Below are 21,008 nucleotides of genomic sequence, written 5' to 3'. Positions count from 1 at the left end.
GTTCTTTGTTTTTATAATGCTCTGTGTACACTGCATCATTATTTTCTTTTATTATGTACGTTAATATTTAAATTAACAAATAACTAAAACATTTGATTGTTTTTGTTCAAAGAGGTCTGCCATGGTGTCAGACTACCTGGCTTCATGTACTGGGATAGAGAGTGAGAACAGTCACGATGAGCGCCTTCTGTTTGGTTACTTCTTGCTTGTTGCTCCTTGGTCAGTGTTCATGGTTGAGCGTTATTTACCGTCAGGGCATTGCCTCAATTGCTATGTTTAAAGGTGCAGACAGTGGTGGTTTCTTATATGAGCAATATGGGCAAATGCCCAGGGCGTTATGTTTTTAGGGCTGGCACGAGACCATCACACTTTTTAGCACAGAAATGGAATATTTAATATTGGTAAAATGTATTAAGTATTTAATATCCAGGTGTTTTATGGTAATATGGATCTTTCAGATTATTTTGAGAAGCAATTTCGATCATATTTTACATTTTATTGTGTCATGTAGCGCGGGCCGCTGGTCTTGGTCTTGACTCTGTCTCGGACCCCAGAAGTCTTGGTCTTGTCTCGGTCTCGATACACTCTGGTCTTGGTCTTGTCTTGGTCTCGGGTTAGGTGGTCTTGAACACAACACTGCTTCCTGTCTTGCCCTAAAATCGTCAACTTATTTAAAGCCCCGCCTCCAGTGCAGTAACACTCCACCTGTTCCACTGTGATTGTGGCTGGCTGTTGGCGTCTTGCTGAACGTTTCATACTGGAAATCCATCCAAATCTTTGAAACAACTGATTTGAACTATTGGTGAGTTTGCTGGGTTGATAGCAGTATTGTTCACCATAAAAATGTTGCTCAATTGATCATTGGAGCATTGTTTTATTAGACTGTCAGGGGTTGTTACCTGGGCCGTCACTGGAATTCACAGCTGATTGTAGTCTGGCACTCTCTGCTCAAAGGTAACCGTTGGGTTGGTGCAAGATTTCTTGAGATTGAAAATAGGATGTAGCTACATTTAATTTGATATTGCGCAGTATATTTCTTTTCCTCATTTTACTTGAGTATTTGAATTAATTTATTTTATTTCCTTGATTGATATTTTGAAAGTTAACTTTGATTTCAACTTTAACCTTAAATTGATTAGTTGAAATATGATTGTACTGACATTTGTCAGGTTAACCTAAACATAACCTGACAAATGTTTAGGTTAATTACTAGATATTTAATTGTATTTGAATTGATATTTATTGCATTTGTATGTTGCATACTTATTGGATAAAATATTTAATGGTTTCTTTTTGGCCTCTTAGGTCAGGTTTTTTATGATGGATCAGATCCTCAGATCCTGAGCAAATGATGGCGAGCTAAAAGGACAAGACCTCTAGGATTCTTGAATTGGTTTATTTGAATTAGTGTATTTGTAATTGTTTTTTTTTTGTTTGTTTTGTTTTTGTTCCTTTTTTTTCCAAAAAAATCAGTAATACACATCAATCTAAAACAGTTTCTTTGTGTCTTCATTCACACCTCAGGCTCCTTAAAGAACTGTTTTCTGATACTGCTTTTGTAGCCGCAGTTAGCTGCGTGGCCTATAATTGTTACAAAATGAATCAAAGTCTTCTGGGGAGAAATGTTAAGAGCACAAATGTAGGTTCTTTGGATGTTGTGTCCAACTCTCTCCCACTGTGCTCTTCTTTCTATCATGTTTGAAGCGATCCAGATTTACCTCACTGTTTTCTTTTTAAGTTGTACCCAATAGTGACGTATGGGATTATCTAAAGTTACACCAGTTAAACGCAGTATGATAACAACTCGGATAAAGTTAGCCTTCCTGTGTTTGCTCTGTAAATTAAACAGTAAACACACCTTCATCATCAGCCCAGCAACTGAACAAATGGTGAACTCCATGGATAAATATATAACAAGAAATATAACATTTTTGAAGAAATGATCAGCTTTGCCAAACAAACAGCATTTGTTTTAGTTAGTAGGAAGATTGCAACATTTTTAGGCCAACATGTTTAACTAATCTTGGATCCTTTTAAGGATGAATGGCAGTGGACAAGGCCTATAACAGTAAAATATTCCTCTGTTGTTCTTAAACAATGTTATTTTTTTTGGCTTTAATAAACCATCATCACTAGTCATCATCAACAGGGCAGAACTCCGGACAATGTAATCCGGGTGGACGGAACAGCTAAAGGAGAAATTTGAAACTCATTTTTCCACTCCCACTTTCAACAAGTTAACAGAGTAACAAACTCTGGCTGCTTGACAGAAACAACAACCCCCGCCCGTTCATACATGAGACATATAAAATGTTTCCGTGTCCCACTTTATTTCCAACTGATAGTAGAACCTATTTAACAAAGGCTGTGGAACCACTCTCATGTTTCTCAATGAAAGGAATGGTGTCCTGTCACAATTGTGCTTAAACCAAACCACAAAAATACCAATCTAAAAAGAACGGAAGTAAGTGAAAAAAATGTTAGAAAGTTTTATATCAGTCCATTCACTACACATGCAGTACAACTTCAAGCATAGAGTACAAAAAAAGAGAGAAAGAAACACATAAGGGAGTGAAGAGAGCATGATGGATGAAGAAAGACAACATTTAGATAAGTGGATATGGAATAAAGAAAAATATGTCTGTAAATATAAGACTTTTTGTGGAAAATCTTGAAACACACATGCTGTGCATCTGATCACATAGAAGAGGCCAATGTTACTTATAAGTACAATAACGTTTTAAACCAACAGTGCCTTCTCGGGGTTTTTCTACAGAGTTAAACAAGAAAACCAGTCAACCAAATTTACAAGTACGTTTTGGATTGTTTTTATCCATGTAACATGAAGAAAACTATGTGGTTCTACAGTGGCTCATAAAGAAAAATTTAGGGCAAGTCAGTGTCAAACAGCATACTATTGCACAAGAACACAAATAAATACAAAATGCATTACAATCAAATGTCCAGAGTTAAGGTGGAGCTAAACATGTAACTAATAAACATTCCTTTGCAATAACTTATTAAATATCTGGTTTCAAGAGACTGATGATATACAAGTCCTTTTAAAATAATTCCAAAAAAATTATCTGACCAACTTAAAACATAGTCCAGTCAGGGGTTTTCATGTGTCTTAAGAAGTAAATGTAGTGTGGAAACATAAGAAAAATACAAAAATACCTAAACATAAGAACCTGTTTGGACTAATTGGCCCCAGTTTGGATTTTAAAACCAACAACTAGAAGAGTCAATGCTGTCTATCATGTAAAATGCAGCCTTATTGTGTTTCATCAGCTGTACTTACAGACTGGCCAGAACGTACACATCCAGGGTTCAATCAAAGCCCAGGCCACAAATCTTTAAAATATGGTAAAAACAGATACAATTTAAATAATGGCTACAATTATGGATGTTTTGTGGCATAATGATGGATACAATGTGTCACATTTTATGGAGATCAAATATAAACAGAAAAATACATATAAATAAGTCTAAATAAATAAAGCTAATAAAAATAATATTGACACTTAATAGAAAATTTATTTCAGAATGGTAAAAAACAAAACTGATATGTTCTAAGACAATTTCATTCTATGATTTTATGGCACAATCCTGTGAAGGGTTTTACTTTGTTGCATTGTCCATTTAGGAGAAACCATTGTAAAATAACTTGTGGTGTGCTTTGTGCCATAATACTATCTCTCTCTACATCTGTCCACAAAAGTTGCTTTTTTTAAAATAATGACTCATACATGCTTAAGGTTCCTCAGTTTGCCACTTCCTAAATACTCCCAAAGCTTGGAAAAAAAATAAAAAAAATCGACCCATGTCCATGAGTGACGTTTTCAAGGCTTTTCCAGACTTCAGATGAACCACTCCTTCTTGCTCTCATCAATAGTTTCAGTGAAGGCCGGGTCATTGACAATAATGGCTGCATCAGCACAGTTTGCTGAGTCTGCTCCCTTGGCCTCATTAGTGTGGTATGAGCCCTTGTGACGAAACATGTGGCGAATCACGAACACCATGAAGCACAGCACTGTCAAGATGACCAGGGAGATAATACCTGAAAGAAACAAAAGGTATGCTTAGGAGGTCGAAACTGAAAGATGACAAGAAGTACAGAAAGACAGAGAGTGAAGATATTGATGAAATACACACGGCCTAGTGCAGCAAGTTGATTTTGTTATTATAATGAACATTCTCAAATCTTTTATTTTTACTGGTACTATTTGTCTACTAATTTCCTTATTTTTGTTACCAAGTTGGTAGTTCCGGGTGTTTCTTGTTGCACGGGGGCAGTAATTAGTGTAAATAATTACACTAATTATTGTATCCACTGTGTCCAGTAATTTGTGTCTCTTGTTGCTGTTTTAAAGGGTTTGTTCTTAAATAGTTCATGCCAAATTAATGTCTGGTACTGCACTGCTTGGATACAATGCTTTGTTCATATTTTATTTTATTAGGCCCGATCAACACAGTGCTGTGAAGGCCTATTTTAATCTCAGGTTTTCTTATTATTTTTCTGTCAAATTCCAGGGCTTTTTGGAGGCTTTAACATATTCAAAAACTCACCAAACTTCACCCAAAATTGTCCCTCAACTAAAGTTTTCAGATTCTAGTGGAATCGAAAGTGAGCGTGGCCGAACTGCTATACAGTGACAAACTGTAGGTCATAGAGATCTGAAATTTGATATGTAGGTAGATAACCTCAAATCAAGAAAAAAAGTCCTGTACTCCCTAAAATGTACAGGGAGGCAAGCCTGAGGTCTTTTTGCATGGAGTTTGCATGTTCTCCCTGTGCATGGTGGGTTCTCTCTGGGTACTCCGGCTTCCTCCCACAGTCCAAAAACATGACTGTTAGGTTAATTGGCCTCTCCAAATTGTCCCTAGGTGTGAGTGTGTGTGTGCATGGTTCTTTGTCCTGCTGTCTCTGTGTTGCCCTGCGACAGACTGGCGACCTGTCCAGGGTGTACCCTGCCTCTTGCGTTGCCTCTTGCCTATCTCCAGCTTACGTTAGCTGGAGATAGACACCAACAACCCTCCTGACCACATAAAGGGACAATGGTGTACAGAAAATGGATGGATGGATAGTCTGACTACTGGATTTGAAAAAGCAACGCGTTAGATTACTTGTTACTAGAAAAAGTGGTCTGACATTACTTAGTAACACATTACTGACATCACTGCTCATCAGAGATACTTGAGTGTATCTGGTGAGATACTCAGTCTAATAAATTTGTTTTGTAAATTCTAAATTGTAAAATCTAAAGTAGTAAAGGAACCAATTAAATTCCCGAAGAAATTTAACCAGGGCCTGCTAAAGTGCACCCATTGATTTGTACGTTAGCGTTGTGATGCTAAACCAGGAACACGTCTGTGAAGGCCTGACGTGCTCGTCCAAACTGGACAAGCCAGTCCTGGTGAAAGCAAGGGCACATCTGTGCAGGCTGGACTGAGGGTGCCCTGGTTCACCGCCACAGTGCAATGGTTGATGCTCAGCCTGGGCAATATACCTACAAAGTTGTTGTGTGAACCTTTACAGGTAAGTGTGCTGTTAATTCCTCGGACTGACGACTATCAACTTCGCACATCTGGTTCTTACTCACGGTGCAAAATAAAAAAGACAGTGGAGAAATGTTTTTTCTAGCAAATTTTCAACCTTCATACTCAGGACTTTAATTCACATTTTGTTTGAGAGCTGAAGAAGGGATCTTTATAGAGGAATAGAGACTCACAGATATTTGTTTGGCTTGGAAACAAAAATCTTTATAGAGGAAAGCAGAACCACTGGTTTCTAGGATGAGTCCTAGTGAAAGTCCTTATTGGTAAATAAGGTAGAATTTTGCTAGAGCAATGTTTCTCAACCTTTTTTGGGCCCTATGCACTATCCAGGACCATTTTCTAGTTGTTAAATATTGCACAAAATGACCAGATAAAAGATGTACAATGCCAGTTAAACTTTGAACTATTTGCAAAAAGACTGAGCTCTGAAACATTAAAACATGGATAGAACTCCAACTATGTCAATTATAGCTCTTCTTCTCTCCAATATTTCTATGAGTTTCTGGTGGTGCAGCTCTGTGCTGCACTCTGTTGTCCCAGGAGAATGGGACATCAGAGTATCATCCATAAAATTTCACCCACATGACATTTACTGCGTAAACCAGAGCTTTCAGTGGAAAAACAAAAGTTCCAGATCCTTTCAAAGCCATATAAATATGGGATAGAAACATGGATTATATCTTTATATAGAGCTGTCTATTGATTTATAGATTAATAGTTTTACTGGACAGAAATTACACAGAACAAAGCTGGTTCTTAGTCAAATCCTAATGAGTCAAACTGAGTGTCATGGAGTCACTGAACACCATCATGACATTAACACTGACATGCCTCCTGGACGCCTCTCTGGTGAGGTGTTCCAGGCACATCCCACTGGTAGGAGGCCCCTGGGATGACCCAGGACACGCTGGAGGGACGATGTTTCTTGGCTGGCCTGGAAACGCCTTGGGGTTCCCCCGGAGGAGCTGGAAGAAGTGGCTGGGGAGAGGGAAGTCTGGGCCTCCCTTCTGAAGCTGCTGCCCCCGCGATCCGACCCCGGATAAGCGTATGAAAATGGATGGATGGAAATAAGTGATAAGTTCCTTACTGTTACTTACTGTTTTTACTGTCTGTAAAATATATTTCTTCTTAGTACTAGCTGTAGTCCCAACAAACCCACCCATGGTACTTTATCAATATTATTTTACCTTTTATCTGAAAACAATGACTGTTTATTCTTGCCATACAGTCCTCTCTGTTAATTATTGTTTGAAAGGTCTTTCCATACCATTTTATTCCTTTGTATTTACTTTACTTTCTTAGTATATTCTTACATTTTGTTCTTCATTCATTTCCTTTTAGTTTTCTTTGATTAGTATTATCCTCTCTTGGCTTATTGCTGTCTTCTTTAGTTTCTTTCCTGTTGCTAGTTTTATTTTATTGTTTGTATTGACGCCCACCACCAGTAATTCACCTGCTGCGCCGCCTAATCATCATGTGTTTCACCTGATTTGCCACTCATATTGATTTTTCACTGTTCAGCGCTGAATTCTCTGATCCTGATTCACATCTAGTTCATTGCTCCGTTCTATGTCCTGGTTCTCCTGTTTCAGAGTTTTGCAATGTGTGGGTCTTTTTTTTCCCCTTTTCCCCATATGATGAGGAGCGGTGGAGAAAATCAGTCGTAAACCTTTTAGCTATAGACATCAATACGTAGACGCCTCATGGAGCGCTGAGTCGTACGTAACACTGTCCGCCATCTTCTATGTGCCAGCAGAGCGATCGGAGCTCCTTAAGTCCTGTGCTGTGTTTCAACCGTTTTACGAAACAAACTGGATTCATTGGCCTTTCACAGGTAAGGATGAAAGATCAGAATTACTTGACTTTACAGCCAGAAATTTGCTTCTATCGAGAAATATTTCCTATGTAACTTAATTGGCCCGAAGTAACCACTGATTGTTAGCGTAGCAGCTAAAGTTTTCATACTGTTTTCTAATGAGAGAGAGCTGATGTGAAACTGCTGTTAGAGGAGAAGTTAATTAAAGACCAGAGGATTTAGTGAGGAAAGATCAGTCAGGATCAGAGCTGGAGCTGCTGTTCTTCAGTCTGTTTCCCAGCTCAGCTTCACCATGTCGGTATTTAGCTATAAAGATGCTACGAGTAAGAGCCCAACATGCTGAAAATGTCTTTTTCTGAATGTGAAGGAAAAATATATGTATTTTCTATTATACTTTTGGATAATTTCTCTTTTATCCTTGGCTTTAGCCTGTGAACCAGGACGTCTCAGAAGTCATTGAGTTCTCCCAGTGTGACCAGCAGACTGAAGCCCTGTCTGTGACCAGTGCTCCCAGTTTAATAAATGTTTTATTCTTTCACTTTTTGTGTATTTTTAAATATCTTAATCTGAAGTATTAGTGTATTAATGTAGCTTATGTAATGAATTAAAAATAATTTACTCTGTTAGAATTATTTTCACTCTTGAGTTGATGTATCATACTGTAATAAATATTTTTTTTCTATGAAAAAAAGTTAAAATATGTAGCAGTGTTGTGGTACTCGAGATCGGTCTTGGTCTCGAGTCCGGTCTTAAGACCGTTTTCTGATGGTCTCGGTCTCGTCTCGGACTCGACCGCACTTGGTCTCGGTCTTGTCTCGGTCTCGGGCTCTGAGGACTCGGCATTTTATTTCAAGACCAGTCGTGACCGCAGCTGTGAAAATATCACTAAACGTGCAGCATACTTTCCAGTATATTTGTTAACATCTTTGTTTTCAGTGGATGCAAAACGCACCAATTAAAATCCAAGCAACTACGTGTTTCTCCCCCTCCCCTCCCCACCTTTCACTCGCACGTGGCGCTCCAGGACATGCGCAGTGATTTTCTCTCAGCGGCAGAAAATGTTTGTCTAATCGTCAGTAATATAATAGCGCTGCATAAATAGTAAGAAATCCGATGGCCACAGCTAACTCAGCAGCGCTTTGCTTTCACAGACGGTGGAGACGTCTAACTATTTTTGTCACTTAGAAAAGTAGCTCAAAGAAGGTAAGCTCCGTTAACGTGATGTTAGCAAAGCTAGCTGTACAGAGACACATAAGAATTTGTGATGAAAAAAAGTCACTCACTGCCTGAATTATTGTGCGGAGGTGTAGACTGACTTGTCGCATATATAGGACAACGCTATGTCCAAAAGTCTGCAATATAGTGATGTGACATTCAGAAACAGTCGATTCTTCTCCACGGCTCTTTATTTATTAGATAGGACTGGAGTGTCACTCACTGAGAGCCGTTGTTCTATCAGATTACCATACACTGTCAGAATAGCATACGTGCAGTGAGTACCATGCCTGCGCATGCGCATTAAGAAGTCCGACCGTCAGAGGAGTTGTCAGTTCACCATATGCAGCAAGTTATGACGAAAATAAGTCATTAAATTGTTTTCAATGATAACTATATAGATATACATGTGTTGTCATGGTTGCAAAGTGTATTTAAAGCAGGTCTGGCTGCAGCTGGAGTCAGCTACAACACATGCCCGTGTAAAACTCACTTAACCGCTAAGTCAGGATGCCATACAACTGTTAATAACAGATCTACGTCATGATTCTATGTTCCTAGCATACATGCAGTGAGTACCATGCCAGCGCATGCGCCTTAAGAAGTCCGACCATCAGTGGAGTTGTCAGTTCAGCATATGCAACAAGTTATGATGAAAATAAGTCATTAAATTGTTTATAATATGACATAATATAACTAGATAGATATACATGCGTTGTCGTGGTTTCAAAGTGTATTTAAAGTAGGTCTGGCTGCAGCTGGATGCCATACAACTGTTAATAACCAAGTGTATGATGATCTACGTCATGATTCTTTGTTGCTGATTAAATAAAATCATATGGTAATGACAGCGTATGCATGTCTGAGCTAAGCGTACGACTATCTGACAACGTATGCTGATCTGACAGAACACCGTGAGTTCGTGCTAAGCGTATGACGATCTGACCTGACAGAACACCCGTTCTTTGTTCTAGTAATGCTCTGTGTACACTGCATCATTATTTAATTATGTAAGTTGGTATTTAAATTAACAAATAACTAAAACAGAAGAACGAAAGAGCACGCAGAGCATGCACATTGCTCTTTGTTTTTGTTCAAAGTGGCAACTGTAATGTCTGCCATGGTGTCAGACTACCTGGCTTCATGTACTGGGAGAGAGAGTGAAAACAGTCACGATGAGCGCCTTCTGTTTGGTTACTTCTTGCTTGTTGCTCCTTGGTCAGTGTTCATAGTTGAGTGTTATTTACCATCAGGGCATTGCCTCAATTGCTATGTTTAATGGTGCAACAGTGGTGGATTCTTATATGAGCAGTATGGGCAAATGCCCAGGGCGTTATGTTTTTAGGGATGGCACGAGACCATCACACATTGTAACACAGAAATGGAATATTTAATATTGGTAAAATGTATTAAGTATTTAATATCTAGGTGTTTTATGGTTATATGGATCTTTCAGATTATTTTGAGAAGCAATTTCGATCATATTTTACATTTTATTGTGTCATGTAGCACGGGCCGCTGGTCTTGGTCTTGACTCGGTCTCGACTTCCCTCAGTCTTGGTCTTGACTTGGTCTCGGACCCTAAAAGTCTTGGTCTTGTCTCGGTCTCGATACACTCTGGTCTTGGTCTTGTCTTGGTCTCGGGTTAGGTGGTCTTGAACACAACAGTGATATGTAGTTTAATGTTTGACAATGACTGATTTATAAATCAAGTCATTTCTCAATGTATAAAAAATAAATACAAGAAAATTATTTGTCTTGAAACGTTAAATATACATTAAATTATAAACTCTGTCTTTAGTCATTTCGTTGATTACCAAATATATTAGTGTATGTGAGAAAATGTATCAATGACAGGTATTAACTTAAAATACTTTGTAGAACAGCACTTTCTGAAGTTCGGTCCATTTACTTGTATTAGCTTACTGGCAGAGAAGCCACATTCAATATGGTGGATGTTGTGACGTATCGCAGCAATACCCCTCCAAGAGGCGTCTACGTATTCATGTCTATTCTTTTAGCTCCGGTATTCTGATTATTAATATCCCAAAGTGCTGTGATGCTACCGTTTCATACCGGATCACTTACAGTACCAATGTCAACTCTATAAAATGAATGCTCTGTATCGACGTATCACCAGGGGTGAAAGTAGGTTTAAATTCTTGGGGGTACTATGACCAAATATATATATATATATATATATATATATATATCTATATATATATATATATATATATATATATATATATATATATATAGCTTCTTTATAGCTTCTTTATGTGCTTTGGAGTTTCTGTGCTGATTAATTTTTTTGCGAAGCGATAAAAGCTGGTAGCTCTTGAATTGCTACAAAATAAAGCTGTATTTCCTTCAGCCCACTGGCTGCAATGTTGACACCTTGAGATGCCATGAGACCTAAATTCTCAACATCATGGCATGGAGTGCATCCCAGTTTTCCATGTCTGGCATATAACCGTTCATTTTAGCTTTTAAGCTAGTTATATTGATCCTGTGTCCAGACAGAGGGATAATCAGCAGCCCAGCATCATGACCTGTTTGTTCTGAAGATCCTGCAGCTTCCACTTCTCTTCCTAACATGGCGCCTCCTCACCCTGACTCTCACACTGATAGGAGGAACCACAGAGCTCTGTTAGGTTAAAGCTCATCTTCTGAAGTTGGGATATTTTTCCTCTAACAGGTTCCAGAGGAATCACCTCAAACCAGATGTTGGACTGGATTTTATTTCAGTGTAATTTGTGAATGTTAGCTCCTCATTTTCAACAGTGGAATTATAAAGGTTGAAAAAGGTTATTATTTTGGAGAAAATCTCATCAACATCAATATTTCCACTCCAAGAGGCAAAAAAATATGTGATAAAGGAAAAGCCTCTCAGACTCTGAGCCCGACAGCACCAAACTATTTTTTATATTAGACAATTAATTTAATTTCACATAATTATCGTGGTAGAAGCCATTTGTTAAATACTTAATGAAACATATTTACCGTGTTTGATGTTTGTTGTAAATGACGTGATACTCACAAAGAACGAGATAATTAGTCCAAGTTTGTTGTTTATTGAATGTTCAGAAACTACAAACAAAGGTAAAACAGCCTGAACAGGTAATCAACTCTAAACCACTCACACCTTTTTACTCTCCCCCAGCCAGCATGCCTAGGTGGGCCCCATGTGGAGAAAAGGAGGGCAGGCCATATGGGTCCCATATGGGTTTGTCCGCGAGTTCCACGTTAACATTTGCTGATCATGTTATATTAAATGCTTGTGAATTCACACCAAAAGAACCTGTTTGGGCTAAACACACAATTTTGGAAGTTATTTTCCTGCAGCTGCATGGGAACCAGACCCTCCCATGTTTTGGATACCATATCCCTGGTATAAAACCCATGTGTTGACTCTGCCTGGGGGAGGCTTTTCATTCGGAACTTCTTCACTATTGACTGTCTTACAAGCTCTGTATATTGTGCATAATGTAAAAATAAAACTGACTGAGTGATTTCATCTAACAGTGCTTGGAAATATTTTTTTCCCACAACACTTCTCACTTCTCCTTGCACTCACACTTAAGCCCTTTTTGGACTGCAGGGTCCAGCCTGACCCAGCCAGGCTCCGTTCGACCAGGTCTATGGTCCTATAGCCCTGGTCGTTTTGCATTAAGCATGATCGTCAGGTAAACTGAATTCTTACTAAACCGATCTCACCAGCGACCGCAGAACAGTTTCCTCCTTGGTTCTCCCGTCCGCTCTTTATGAATGCCCTCATGAGCAAGGAAGCTAAGGGAAACATTTACCTCAGCTTTACATTTAACAACAAAAAAAAAGTCTCATCTGAATGTCGTCTCTGAGCTGGACTCGCGGCCAGCTGAACTACCGCTGGGACAGGAGGGATTTCCCGGCTGGAACGACGCCAGATGGGGAAATCCCCTCATTCACAGCCTAGCCGACTTCTGATCGGTTTAATTGGAGAAATGTTATTTACAATTACCACTAAAATCTTTGGCTGAATAATTGTAATCCCAGTGTAGGTTAAGAATAGATTATGACAGGAATTTATTGATGCAGCATATTGTGCTGTGAATCGGGGTGTGGGAGTGGGTTTTGTTTTCAGCCACCATCATTCGTTTACTAGAGGGTGTCAGGAGGCTGCAATACCTGGAGGGCATGCCAGTGGTTCCTGTTTACATGCACCTGCGGCCAATCTCATCACTGGAGGAGTATATGAACAGGGGACTTCCAGCACCAATTTGCCAGGGTGCCACAGGGCCGTGCAGAGACCACAGCACTGTGGTCTCTGCACCACAGGGCCGTGGGTTTTTTGGCCCACGTTTTTGGGCAGGTGCTCAAAAAAAAAAAAAGAGAAAAAAGGGGCACATCTAACCACATTCTTGGACAGAATATTAACAAAGCCACACAGCTTTCAGAATTTAATAAACAATGATAAATTACAAAATTGTGAAATATACGATCAAAGCTAAGGAAAATCTCTGTATAGAGCATACAACTAGGCATACGTAAGATATTTTATTAATAATTTATTTCTGCAGATCTATTTTGTTATAGGAAAGTATTGCAATATTCAAACCCGCAATTTAGCAAGATATGTAAATCAGAGCTAGCGCACTAGACATATTTTGTCTTTACAGTATTACACTATTAAAATTAAAGCCGTAAAGCGACATTGGAGGCCCTCACAGTGAAGCGCGCCGAAGGCCTTTTGGCAACCGGGGGGGTTTCAGCACCGCCACTCTCTCGCCACCGCCGACGCTCTCGCGCTGCTGTCCGCCAGGCGACACACACCTACATCTTCCGCAGCGCTCCCTGACGATGCACAAGCGCAGTCGATCTGAATTGCAATTTTTAAGCTATTGGGCTCTTTAGAGGCTGACAAAGGTCAAGCCTCACAAGTTTACTGCCAATAGGATAATGCATGTATGATTTAGAGCAGAAAAAAATGAAAAAAAGACTGTTCTAACTGCTCCTTCCAACAGGTGACTTCCTGTTGGAAGGGGGCGGGGCTAAACTGATGTAACCAATTGACCATTTCAATGTGATAAGCTCTGGTCTGTGATGAAACAAATTACATTTGATGCAACTGGGAGCTTATATGGGGAAGATATTCCATCTTGATATTTCATGGAAAATGGCCAGATTTGAGGCTTAGCCACGCCCACATGCATTGACATAGAAAAATTCCTTTGATAACTTTTGACCCTCAATGCCTCAAGACTGTGCTGTCTGAGTTTGAAACCTGGATCTCGAAAGCTCTAGGACGAGTTTGCTCAGATACGACATCAATAAAATAGACAAAAGTGCGACTTTGATCCAAAATGGCCAACTTTCTGTTGGGTTTGGACCATGGATCCAAGAGACTTTTTGTAGGTCCTGACAAGATACACATGTACCAAATTTCAGAAATCTGGGAGAAAGGATGGGTTGGGGCTAATTAAAAAAAAAATTCTAGGGGGTGCTGTGAAGTAATTAGGCCACGCCTTCCAACTTTAACGAATCCACCACCTGGATTCCTGTCAGGTGGTGGACAAAGATCGATCTCAGTGAGATTGGTGCAGCTCACTGCACATGTGGAATCTAGAGCCAAACGTATGGCAGCGGCGTGACCACCTGTGACTTCGCTGCGCCGTCACGGCCACGCCCTCCACTGAAAACTGTTGGCGCTTTAAAGCAAGTGAGACCAACTTATCAGTCATCTGACACAAGATCATCTTGATTTGGTCAAGAGAGCCAGAGTTGGATCTTTCCAAGTAAAAAAAGACACTTCCTGTTCTGAGGGGGTGAGGCTTATGTGAGGTCAGACTATAACAACATAGGATTATTAGGCATTCAACCAGGATCCCTCATGCCACGTTTGGTGCCAATTGACCTTTTTATGAGAAAGTTATAGCGTTTTGTTTGTTTCGGCAAACATATACGAAAAGTCCATTTTTTCGATAACCTTTACTTCATTCTGACCAAGAATGAAGCCGATTGGTCAAAAACTCAAGGAGGAGTTTGTTAAAGTTCGACGTGTAAAAGTGAAAGGCCAAAATTTGACCTTTGACCCAAAATGGCCGCCTTCCTGAGCATTTTAGAGGGTACCTCCAAGGGTGCGTTTACACTGCAGCCTGAAGTGACCCAATTTCGATTTTTTTTGACCTGTATCCGATCTTTTCATGGCAGTGTGAACAGCACAGGTTGGATTCTTTTTCGAATGTGATCCAAATCCGATACGTATCCAATTCAAATGCGACCTAACGTTCAGGTCGCATTCATCCGAACTGAACGTTACTGATTCTCAACAAATCTCACTATTCTGCGTCCTGATACGCGCAAGTGAGAAGAAAAACAACAACCATGACGGATTATATGAGGATTAAGTCGTTAATATGCTGCTCCGGCCGGATAACTTAGAACGCTGACGCTATTGCGCCCTCTACTGCGCATGCGGGACACTGTCAGGTTGTTTGCCCGTTTACACTGCAGAACGCATACAGGTTGCATTTACTGGCAGTGTGAATGGCCCTGGCAAAAAAAATCGGAATTGCCAAAAAATTGGAATCGAGTCACTTCAGACTGCAGTGTGAACGCACCCGAAGAGACTTTTTTTCTTGATTTGGGGGGGATCTACCTACATACCGATTTTCAGATCTCTATGACCTACGGTTTCCCCCAACTCACATTAGGGGGCGCTGTAGAGCAGTTTGGCCATGCCCACTTGCGATTCCACCGGAATCCGAAAATTTTTGTTGGGACAATTTTGGGTCAAGTTTAGTGAGTTTTTGAATATATTAAAGGCCCCAAACAGCCCTGCGGAGTGGCGGAAAAATAAAAATAAGGATAAGAAATCCTGCGATTACAATAGGCCTTCGCCAGCGCTTCACTGCTTGGGCCTGATGATAAACAAGGGCACAATGCTACCTTTTAGTGTACTGTAATCTATAAAAGAAGGGCTGCCTGTTTGCTATACTTGCAGTGGAAATGAAGATGGTCCATTCAAGGAAAGCAGAGCTGCATCAAACTTTAATGTGGAACTGCAGAAAAAAAACAAAAGCAAAAACTGAATTGTTAATGCTTGTCACCATGAGAAAAGCCAACTGAGTTTTGCTTAAAAAAACTTTTTTTTAAATTAAAATCACACATTTATTTATTTATCATAATCATTGTCTTATGACGTGAAAAAATTATTCGCAAAACAAACTTATTTACGCATGTCATAAATAATTTCTTGCTATTCTAAGTTTTTGTTTGTGACTCAAAGTTTTGCTTGTGATTCTCACATGACGTCATGGGCAGGGCCTAAAATCGCAACAAAAGATTTCTGATGTGTGCAAATAAAAGTTTATGTTTGGCAAATAACTTTTTAAGTTCACAAGACAAAAATTAGTTATTTAATTAAAAAAGTTTTTTAAACAAAACATTGTTTTAAAAAATAAATCATTACAATTACAAAAGTTTTGATCACAATCTTATTTTACTTAACTGAGTTTTTATTTTTCATTGAATAATTGGGGAAAAAAATTAACTTCATACTCTGCGAACCAGACCCTAAACTTACTTAAAGTCTGGATTGAGTTTTTTCCCCTTCATTAATGACACACTTTTATTGCATACATTAAATTGATCATGGTAATTCAGGGTGAGTTATTTTTAATTCTAAATGAATATCCTTGTTGGACTTTTATTTAAGTGCTATTCTCCTTTACCTAAAGCTAGAATAAATGCAATGTACATTATGCAGCAAAGGAAATTAGAAGATCAGACATATCATTATGGAGATTATATGTATCGCCCGTATTGCTCATGCAATACGGGCGATGTGGCCCGTATTGCATGAGCAATACTGAAGAATGACTGCTATCATCAACTACACAGGGAAGAAGCCTTTTAGTTATCTTGCTTTGCTAGCAAAGTCGTTAGCTAGCAGCTAGCTAATAGAACAACAACAGCCTGATGTCTGTATGATAAAAACACTGAATCGATAGATAAGAACAGTTTTTCCTCACCTGGCTGTCTCCTCCCGCTCAGTAGTTCTTCAGAGAAAGGCAGACGCAGAGGCCTGTCAGTGTCGTATTTCATTACTTCTCTGCTTAAACCGCTACTCCGTGCTGAAGCAGAAACGATACAACGTTCAATGTTTCCCGTTATCTGACAAGTAGCAAGTCTACTCCACTTTATTCACCAAAAACTTTTTTTTTTAATTCACCAAAAACTGTTATGTTTTCTGGAATGTTCGCTACTTTGAGATCCGCAGTTAGCCACCTTATCTCACTGTGCGGGAGGCAATTGTGTCATGCGTCACGGGCAAAAAATCCCGCTCCCGGATTTAGATTTACCTTCACCAAGTAAACATTTTCAGTTTATTTTTGGAAATTGCAAAATCCCATTTCCCGTGAACTCACCATCTCTCTCCTCTTTGTGTTCAGTTTCCAAAATCCTGGCAGCAGCCCCTCTCCAAGGCACTATTGCTTATCATTTCATTTTGCTTGAAAATAAATATTTATTATTGATTATTGCTTGCTTCTAGAAGGAAACAAACACACCCAGTACAACATTGTCATTCCATTGCAGGGGTGTGAAACTCCAATCCTCAAGGGCCGGTGTCCTGCCACTTTTAGATGTGAATCACACCTGAATAGAATCATTTGTCGTTAGTAAGGCGCTGGAGAACTTATCTACACAAGGAGGAGGTAATTAAGCCACATCATTCCAGTGTTTTGTATCTGTGACACATCTAAAATCTGCAGGACACCGGCCCATGAGGACTGGAGTTTGACACCTGTATTCTATTGGCAATTATGAGAGGTTGCCAGGCAACTGTGCCAAAAGGCACTTCTATGTTTCAGAAGTGAGCAGAGTCCAAGCAGAGACTAGGTGTGAGCATGAGGAGAAGTTTTGAGTACAAGCATTACAAGTTTTGAGAGGAAATACATTTGGTCCTGCTTTCAAAATGAAAATGTAAGCAAAAGTAACAAAAGACATGAAATCCTGTCTTCAGACTGTAAATGTGTAGTCTTGGATTATGGCACAAAAAAATCCACCAAGTGAGCAGAGAGTTTTGCAAGCGAAGATTTGCTCCGAGCAGAGACCAAAACCCTTTTTGCACTGCAGGGTCCAGCCTGGCCCAGCCCAGGCCGGCTCCATTCGACCCGGTCCTACTGGCGCTATAGGAACCATAGGACCACTCGTTTTGCTTTGAGCGGGATACAAGGTGGAGGGGGTGTGTGAGGTTTGCATAAATCGAATTCTTGCTAAGAATTCGATTGGAGGCGATCTCCCAAGTGACCGCAGAACAGTTTCCTTCTTGGGTCTCCTCTCCAGCTCCTTCTATTTGCGCTTTGTTTGTCAGCAAGGCAGTGAAGGGAAACATTTACCTCAGCTTTGCATTTAATGGAAAAAAAAATCTCATCGGAGTGTGGTCTGTGAGCTGGACTCGCGGCCAGCTGAACTACTGCTGCAGCTAGCGGGATTTTTCCACGTCAGCAATGTCAAATGCGAAAATCCCCTCATTCAGAGCCTTGCCGATTTCTTATAGGTTCAATTGAAAAACTGTTATTTACATTTACCATTAACATCTTTGGCGGAAGAGGCGATTGTAATCCCAGTGTAGCACACAGCGGAGATTCATCACTCAGATCAACTTCAAAACCCTGAGATCATGATTATGTACAACTGATGCAGACCAGAAAGTTGAGGTATTCATTCTGCATAGTAGATTCATAGTAGCTGGAACACTGATCCACATATTTCATGATTTTGATACTTGCACTTGACAAAATCCTATATTTACTGCTTGTTTCATATTTGGTGTTTCTATGATGTAAAGCACTTTGAAACGCCTTATTGCTGAAAATGTGCTATACAAATAAACTTGACTTGACTCCTCAACTATCACCACATACAAATGAAGACCCATTTTGAAGGGCAGATTTGAAAGGAAAATTATCTGCTTTGATTCCTCAAATCTTAGTTGCAGCTCACACCAGCAACTAAGCAGCTCACACCTTGCTTAGTTGACAAAGCATATTGTTTCAGTGAATTGACAACATAGATCATGTTTCTATGAAGAGAATGTATGCCTGCAAGAAAAACTAACATTGAACTTGAACAGATCTGGTATCTAGCGAATGCATCACTTAGTGGGCATGGACCTGGATGAAAGGGAGTAGGGGCAACACTGTTCTTTGGCAGAGTGGGCATGTGGGGCCTGCCCTGGCGGTGTGTGCCGCTCAGGGTGAGAATTGGACCTCACCCTGCGTAGCACACAGGGTGAGGTCAGGACACACAGGGAATGCTAGAGAGGGTCTAGCATTCTGCTGGCAGTAACAGAATGCTAGACCCTCTCACTTAGTTGGCTGCCTCCATTGCCACTTCAGCTGTAAATACATTTGAAATAAAAAAATATTTACCTGCAATTACTGCAAAATTCTGATGAGCAGCATCACCTCCAATCTTTTCGTCTTTGAAGGGAAAAACTGCGCCACCTGCAGATAAAACAAATATGTTATCCATTTGAACTAGGACATGTTATTACATTCTCTGATTATCTGAGTGGGATTCTACCAGCTTCTATTTGCCAAAGGTCACTAGCAAGGGGCATGGGGGTAATGGTCAGTGGTGAAGCTCCACAGTTGGACTGGACCAGGATTCCATGGATGCTGACTGGAGCAGTCATGCCTGAGCGAAGTGCAGCTTTCAGCGGTGCCACATTATTCAGCTGAACTCTGGATAAGCATCCAACAAAGCCTGGGCTGTTGTAGCGCTCTATTAGAATGGGGTCAATCTGTCCCGTTTCTACAACAAGAAAAGAGGCTCAGATCATCACAAAGTCAGACAAACTATGTATTAACAAGGAACTGTCCAAACTTCTGAAAGGTTCATTGTCATCTTCAAAGTGGATTGTGTTGATTACACTGACAACAAATTTGTGTTTAAATATAAAACTTACATATACTGTATATAAGAATGTATATTACAATACTATATTTGATAGTATTGTATTATTTTGTATTTATTCATTCATTGCTGCCATATTGGGGTGATGGAGAAAGGATTTTGCCCTGCAATTGGTGGGTTGCCGCGTCAATGTTTTAGTTGTAAATCCACACGTTTTTATACAAGTAGCAAGAGGTGAGGAACTGACAGACAAAATCTAACCAACTATGAAAAGCAGCACAGGGATCAATAACTAACAGAACACACAAATGTCTAAAAACCGAGGGTCTGCTAAAATAGAAAAAATAAACAGAATGGGAAATAATTGTAACTGCTTACTCTATGGTAGCAATGCAATAAAGGAAAAACTGCCAGCCAGGAGAAGTCTCACTCAAACAGATATTTACTGATATGAACTACAGCCAAGAACTTGGGCCTGGTCCCAATACTCCATGAAGTGTGTACTCAAAGTGAACAAGGGTTTGAGTGTGCAGGTTACAAGCGTGCACAATTTTGAGAATTGGGACAGTGCGCCTCTGTGCCACAGCTTCAACATCCAAAATGGTGGGACTGGCTATTGTTTAGCCCTTTGTGCTGCTAAAAAGTACAACAACAAAAAATTATTTTAAATGTACAGTACAGGTAATTTTGCTTAAAAGACTTGAGTGGAGATATTTGGCTATTCAAGTGTAATTCTTACGACTTGTTGAATACAGAGCAAACTTTGATGTATTTACACATGTGCAGTAGAGTGGAACAAAATGATTTTAATACTTGTGAAAACTTTTTTTTTTTTTGCAACAGACACAGCTTCCTTGGTAAACACTGCCACATTTCCAACAGCAACTTTTTATTGTACAATTATTGTCAAAAGTATAAATCTCAAAGGCAATTCTTTCTGCGTTGCAGATATATCCAGCTGTTACTCAGAACTATTTCTGATTATGAATAGCTGTGACTTTATAGACAAAAAATGCAACAAAAAATTCATAAACACCGACATCAAATTTCTTCTCCTATACCCTGAGATGAACATTTATTCAAAAATCAAAATAACTGTAAAGAAAATAAGAACCAAATACATTTCTTTTTACATTTAAATTAAAAAATTCTTTATTAATACCAAAGGAAAATTAAATGTTGTAACTCATTAATTCAGATTCTTCAAAGAGTTATTGTAGATAGTGATTGCTATTTGCAGGAAAAATCTCCTGTACTAGTCTGTATTATAGCAAATCTGATGAAGCCTCTGACAGAAGACACCCTTTTCTCAAGATAGTCTCATGAAGAGGATGGTCAGGGTTGTCCATAACTTTCTTTATTTTATTAAGACTCCTTCTTTGCATCATCATCTCCTGAAGTGCTACAGTCGTCCCCAGAACAGAACCAGCCTTCTTTATCAGATTAAGCTTTTTTATGTTCCTGCTTTGATTCTGCTGCCCCAACAGATGACAGCAGAAGAGAGGACATTCTCAAC

At 39.5% G+C, this 21,008-nt stretch overlaps 1 protein-coding gene across 1 annotated transcript in view; it reads right to left on the bottom strand.

Moving 5' to 3' along the window:
* Window positions 1–2,308: 2,308 nt before the first annotated feature.
* The window catches only part of cntnap2b (contactin associated protein 2b), a 91,621-nt gene continuing 72,921 nt past the window's right edge, over window positions 2,309–21,008 (bottom strand). Inside the window, exons 23-25 of the mRNA XM_088014432.1 lie at window positions 19,160–19,390; window positions 19,006–19,080; window positions 2,309–4,060 (exon numbers count right to left, since the gene is read on the bottom strand). Coding sequence (XP_087870558.1) covers window positions 3,861–4,060; window positions 19,006–19,080; window positions 19,160–19,390 — 506 coding nt within the window. The 3' untranslated portion in view covers window positions 2,309–3,860. The remainder of the gene's footprint in view (window positions 4,061–19,005; window positions 19,081–19,159; window positions 19,391–21,008) is intronic.

Source organism: Poecilia mexicana, unplaced genomic scaffold (genome assembly GCF_051168715.1).
Source record: "Poecilia mexicana isolate PSO_F unplaced genomic scaffold, ASM5116871v1 scaffold_17, whole genome shotgun sequence".
Lineage (NCBI taxonomy): Eukaryota > Metazoa > Chordata > Actinopteri > Cyprinodontiformes > Poeciliidae > Poecilia > Poecilia mexicana.
This window is presented reverse-complemented; position numbering and strand designations above follow the sequence as displayed.